The sequence below is a fragment of the Eurosta solidaginis genome, chromosome 2 (assembly GCF_040869045.1).
Source record: "Eurosta solidaginis isolate ZX-2024a chromosome 2, ASM4086904v1, whole genome shotgun sequence".
Lineage (NCBI taxonomy): Eukaryota > Metazoa > Arthropoda > Insecta > Diptera > Tephritidae > Eurosta > Eurosta solidaginis.
Genome location: NC_090320.1, coordinates 228820441 through 228826851, shown reverse-complemented (window position 1 = coordinate 228826851; position 6411 = coordinate 228820441). Strand labels below are relative to the sequence as shown.

Sequence of the window (6411 nt, the reverse complement as noted above, 5' to 3'; positions counted from 1 at the left end):
TTTAAAAAAGAAATAGTGAGTAGGATCCTTAAAATTATTAATTGCATGTGTGGTGAATTGCATCAAGTCAGCGGTTTTGTTGTGATTTAGTCACAAAATTCAAAATTTTGACATCCATGCTTTCGAACATACATACCTTTAAATTTATAAGAGGCTGATTCCATTCTTCTGGGAAAAGCTGTAAAATTGGTGAGTTTTGATAAAAATTTGCTTAACACGTTTATAACGCCCCGATAAGAAATCGGCAACTTTTTTATAACATTTCGTTTGGATAAATAATCAATAGTTTTTCGAAAATATATCGATAAGTTTTCCATAACAAGAGTTGACAACACGCCCTCCTGCTTCTGTTCCAACTTTGGCTTTGACTTCTTATATTTCCTTTCCTATGCTCTCCTTTAGTTTTTTCGTGTCCTTGTTTTTCAGTAGATCAGCGAAGCGAATTTCCTAAAATTTTTTAATAAATTTTTTTGGGTGTAATAAGAGCAAAACCCACTGATAAAATATTCATACTCAACCACTTACCAATTTGATAATAACAATATTTGTAGCAATCAACATGCTTAAATTACGTTTTTGTCACTTCTGTAAGCACGCAAATTGTCTCCATAATAACTCTGTTTTAAACAAAAAGTTTGGTATAAGTACATAAGCTCAATTACAAAGTTATGCAGTGCAAGTGAAAAAATTGTGTAAAATGTTTCTTAAATTTCTAAAAAAATCTTATCCCACGCAAAAGAATTTATTTCTTATACCAAAAACGGCTTTACGTGTGATTGGTCTCTATCCAGAAGGAGGCAAATCTATGCTTATACACGCCTGGAGTTTTTTCAATTTGATCATATTAGCCTATGGTTCGTATGCTGAACTCGCTTATGGCATACATTTTATATCGATCGATCTGGTACGAGCCCTTGATGCACTTTGTCCTGTTGCCTCAAGTATTATGACTTTTGTGAAACTTTGTTTTATTTGGTGGTATCGTGAACCCATTGAATCTTTGATTAAACGTATTGCTGTACTGACAGCCGAACAAAATAATGAACAAAAGATGTTTTATAAACGCAGTTACTTTGCTATTGCCACACGTATTTCATTCGCTGCTTTATTTTTTGGATTCGCTACTAGCACTTCATACACCATACGGGCAGCAGTGGTGAATTACTCGAATCAAGGACGCGTTGAGGATGTTCGTTTTGAGACACCCTTCAAAATGGCGTGAGTTAGAATATGCAAATTATAATTTTTTTTTTGTGTATCTAAAGCATCCTCAAATCCTTTAAAAGACACACAAACTTTCATCAAAATCGGTCTAGTTGTTAAGGAAAAGTTTAGTCATAAACGCTCGCACAGAAGCAATATATAAATATATATTAAGATTATCATCTAATGTCCATCCTCTGCTACGGTTTATTAGTTTCTAATTTTTCAGTTTTCTAGTAGCATACTCGGGTATGGTTTTAGTAATGTTTTGTTTTGTTTTGTTTTGTTTTGTTTTGTTTTGTTTTGTTTTGTTTTGTTTTGTTTTGTTTTGTTTTGTTTTGTTTTGTTTTGTTTTGTTTTGTTTTGTTTTGTTTTGTTTTGTTTTGTTTTGTTTTGTTTTGTTTTGTTTTGTTTTGTTTTGTTTTGTTTTGTTTTGTTTTGTTTTGTTTTGTTTTGTTTTGTTTTGTTTTGTTTTGTTTTGTTTTGTTTTGTTTTGTTTTGTTTTGTTTTGTTTTGTTTTGTTTTGTTTTGTTTTGTTTTGTTTTGTTTTGTTTTGTTATGTTTTGTTTTGTTTTGTATTGTTTTGTTTTGTTTTGTTTTGTTTTGTTTTGTTTTGTTTTGTTTTGTTTTGTTTTGTTTTGTTTTGTTTTGTTTTGTTTTGTTTTGTTTTGTTTTGTTTTGTTTTGTTTTATTTTGTTTTGTTTTGTTTTGTTTTGTTTTGTTTTGTTTCGTTTTGTTTTGTTTTGTTTTGTTTTGTTTTGTTTTGTTTTGTTTTGTTTTGTTTTGTTTTGTTTTGTTTTGTTTTGTTTTGTTTTGTTTTGTTTTGTTTTGTTTTGTTTTGTTTTGTTTTGTTTTGTTTTGTTTTGTTTTGTTTTGTTTTGTTTTGTTTTGTTTTGTTTTGTTTTGTTTTGTTTTGTTTTGTTTTGTTTTGTTTTGTTTTGTTTTGTTTTGTTTTGTTTTGTTTTGTTTTGTTTTGTTTTGTTTTGTTTTGTTTTGTTTTGTTTTGTTTTGTTTTGTTTTGTTTTGTTTTGTTTTGTTTTGTTTTGTTTTGTTTTGTTTTGTTTTGTTTTGTTTTGTTTTGTTTTGTTTTGTTTTGTTTTGTTTTGTTTTGTTTTGTTTTGTTTTGTTTTGTTTTGTTTTGTTTTGTTTTGTTTTGTTTTGTTTTGTTTTGTTTTGTTTTGTTTTGTTTTGTTTTATTTTGTTTTGTTTTGTTTTGTTTTGTTTTGTTTTGTTTTGTTTTGTTTTGTTTTGTTTTGTTTTGTTTTGTTTTGTTTTGTTTTGTTTTGTTTTGTTTTGTTTTGTTTTGTTTTGTTTTGTTTTGTTTTGTTTTGTTTTGTTTTGTTTTGGTTTTCTTTTCTTTTATTTTCTTTTGTTTTGTTTTGTTTTCTTTTATTTGATTCTAACTGAATCAATTTTCTTCTACAGCTTTCCACAACCACTACTCACAATGCCGCTCTTTCCGCTTGCATTTACTATCTCCCATTGGCATGGATACATTACCGTTGCTGGTTTTGCTGGTGTCGATGGACTTTTTTTGTGTTTCTGCATGTACTTTGTAACTCTCTTAAGAGCTTTACAAGAAGATATTAAGTCGTTGCTTATCGAAATTGATCACGATGGGCGGTATCACTCTTTAGAAATAGAAATCGAGAGAAGCTTGAGCAAAATCATTGAACGACATAATGAAATTGTTGCTTTGATAGACAAATTTTCAGCCGTTATGCTGGGTATAGTGTTGGGCCATTTTGTGACATCAACCTTTATAATTGGCACCTGTGTGATAGATATGATGCTGGTTAGTTGAAAAATAGCGTAATATGTGTATATTGACCAAAACTAATTATTTTATATTTTAGTTTCCAAATTATGGCATTTTTGTATATTTGGTTCACACGATATCTGTTATAACTCAGTTGTTTCTTTATTGCATGGGAGGAACTATGGTTATCGAGGGTGTAAGTATATCTAACGAGATACAACATATTTGTTCGAGACGATAAAATAATTAAAACTTTTTTTCATGAAATTTCCATTATCCTTAGAGTACCGAGCTTGCTACTACAGTTTACTGCAGCAATTGGTATACTCATAATTTGCGTATTCAAAAAATGGTGCTCTTGCTTATGTTGCGTTCTCAACGCAGCATTGTTATTAAAGTACCATTTTTTGCACCTTCATTGCCAGCTTTTAATTCGGTATGTGACTTATATCTTTCCCAACTACTTACTAAATAACTTATATCAATATTTTACTTTTTACAGATTTTGAGCTCCACGGGATCGCTGATAGCTCTATTAAAATCCGTCATATAAGTTATATAAATTTTAAGCAAATAATTTTGTGATGATGAGAAGACCTCAATAAAAGAGAGTCCTGATGACCGACTTTACTTAATTTAAATTAGATAGTGACCCTGGGTTAGGGTAAGATTAAGTTTAGCTGATAGGGCAATAAAAACTTTGTCTATGTTATAGAATAACTCCGACTTCTTGGAAAATACCTGAAGTTTTATTGGACCTTGTTAAATCTCTACCTCGAAATCTGGAAATTTTTCTGCCCCTAGTAACGGGAGCCCTGACTTTTCGAGAGCATAGGCCTTAAGTCACCTCTCTCTAAGGATAATGAGCAACTTTGTGAGTATAACGTTGTAGAATTTGCACATGATCCGAGAAATTTCGCAGCCGCGCGCTTCTGTTCACGCTTATCCTGCTTAATTGATCATATAATATACAACTCCGTCTTCTTTTGATATCTCTCAAAATGGACTGGGACGTTTATAGCCAATTCATCGAGTGCTTTGTTAACTCATCGGACTTTTCGTTACATTCAATCCCTTTATACCTGGGAACCCATATAAGTGTATGATCCGGCCTGGAGAAATGCTTTTATTCATTCCAGGACACTTGCTGATGAAGTACTGTGTAAGATTAATGCCTTGAAATGAAGTGCTAACCAAACAGTTTCTGCTGAGTAACCAGAAATCTGGGTATCCCAACAGACATCTGATTGATGAGCCAACACTGCACAGGGGCTTAACGAGTCACCTCCGCAAGCACTACGAAGAAATACGGCACCTGAGAACACAGTCGTATGAAGCCAAAAAATATAAGCAGGTCCTTGGTGAACTCCATAAACAGGCGTCGGTGCTCTATGTCAGGAATTGCCCGGTGAATCCAGTAGTCAAAGAGCAATATCTACCCTAAACTTGCGGAAGAGGAACGCAACTTCGATCTGGATACTGTAACAGGCTAAACTCTTACCTATCCAGAATCAACTCCGACATAGAAAATGTATGCCCTGCTTGCACCGTGTCCCATATGACACCAACCATCTCTTCAATAGTAATGTGGAACCAACGCCTCTAACACCTCTCTCATTATGGTGCACCCCTGTTGAAACGGCAAGTTTCCTCGGACTCCCGTTAGAGGACATTGATCACAATTTGTGATTGGTCGGACCTATGGGATGAGCGAAGCACTGCTACAACAACAACAACAACAATACCTTGATCTCCGCGATCAATAAAGGTACGACGCGACTGCCGCTTAAGAAAGCTTCCTTCAGAAATTCGGTTGCTTTCAATACGACTACCAATTCTGCCTGAAATGTCTACTTACCCTACGTGGCAATCCACTAAAATATATTGGCATCCATCTAGCATTAGTGCGGGGAAGAACAAAAGTGATATTAATACCCAAAATAGGGAAAAGAGTAAAAGACCTATCCTCCATTGTCTATCGAGCTGGTAGGTTCATTGACATAGCTCTTTGTCGACCGAAATCCAAATGGCGTTGGAATTCAGGGGAACAGCGCTCTGCGTGTATTTTCACATTGAAGGTGCGTTCGAGACAATACGTAGAGAGAGGAGCTAATAAGCATATCCAAAGATGAATTGACGCTCTACTTCGTACGAGAATCGCTGAATCGGAGGTGAAAAACCACGCTGTTCAGATTAACATCACTAGGGGTGTTCCTAAAAAGGGGGTTTCTCATCCATGCTGTGCTTTCTACCCTAGTACTGAATGAACCAATTTCATGCATTGTCTACCAACTTTTCTTTGAGAATTACACATGATCAACCAAGTGGGAAAGGCGTGGATACAAGCGCAGGACTGCATGTGTCGAAAACCGTGTGTAGGTTTTACTACTATCATTAAAAAGAAGGACTGAAGACTCTTAACTGCTGATCTCACTGGGACACTGCCTTTTGGCGTCACATGCCTTTAAATAACGCTTGGTCAGTGGTATGCAGTGGTTCGTCGATCTGGTTTTTTGCTTGTGTCCTGCGCTTGCCAGATCCAGAAACAGCAAGCGGCATCGGTCGTAGAAAGCTTCTGGTTTTTTCCAAGAGAACAGAGTTATTTTATAGTTGGTTTTTGATAGGGATTTTCAGATTGATCGGTAAACAAACTGCTAGTAGCACTACGCACTCGTTTAGTCCATGTGAGGTGTTCACGGATCGACCAGTCCAATCTTACCTAATTGGTTCTGTTGCTAGAGGTGTGACTACCAACAGTCCAACTCTGCAACCGATTGTCGCTTTGTGTGACTGTGAACCATATTCGGTACAGGGTAAATATCTCATAAAATGATATTCATCAATCGTGAGTTACGGGTAAAATCCCGGCTACTTGTACCTTTGGACACTAACGCGCCTGTTGTTTCGTGGCGCTGAATCGCCGAAGTGATTTTGGCCTTTTCGTAACTAGTCATACCAAGGAAAAGCTGGTATCTCCCAACTCAGACGACGTCTCCACGTATGGGTGTCCATTGAAATGCTTTCTTGGCCTCAGCGTCCTCAACCACACGCATAACATAATAAAGCCTTTGGGACTATATTCGCTGCACTATCTTCAAATCTGCGTAGAGCACACAGAGCTCATATTTAACACCCAGTTCGATACTCGCCGTCGTTGTACGGACAGTGCCAAAAAAACACATTAAATCTCATCTTATGAATCTTATGACAAAAAAGGAATACAATCAGTATTTCCAACCGTCATACTTTCTTTTCCAAAAAATAAGCTCTTATATTTATTTTATTCGGGTATTTAGCGGCTTCAGTTCAAAATCGACTACTTTTACATATTGTATGTTTCTTTACGCTGATATTGGACTACAACAATTCGACGATTTACGCTTTTCACAAATGGGATAGCCATGCAAATGACATGAGTAAAAATCGATTATTATCTACCCAAGGATGAA

The 6411-nt window shown here is 35.0% G+C and overlaps 1 protein-coding gene across 1 annotated transcript; it reads left to right on the top strand.

The window, feature by feature from the left end:
* Positions 1 to 697: 697 nt before the first annotated feature.
* On the top strand, positions 698 to 3596 carry Or24a (Odorant receptor 24a). Its single transcript, XM_067769904.1, has 5 exons — positions 698 to 1218; positions 2629 to 2998; positions 3060 to 3158; positions 3246 to 3398; positions 3465 to 3596. Exons 1-5 carry the CDS (start codon positions 698 to 700, stop codon positions 3513 to 3515), a joined length of 1194 nt encoding a protein of 397 aa, XP_067626005.1. The 3' UTR covers positions 3516 to 3596.
* Positions 3597 to 6411: the final 2815 nt, after the last annotated feature.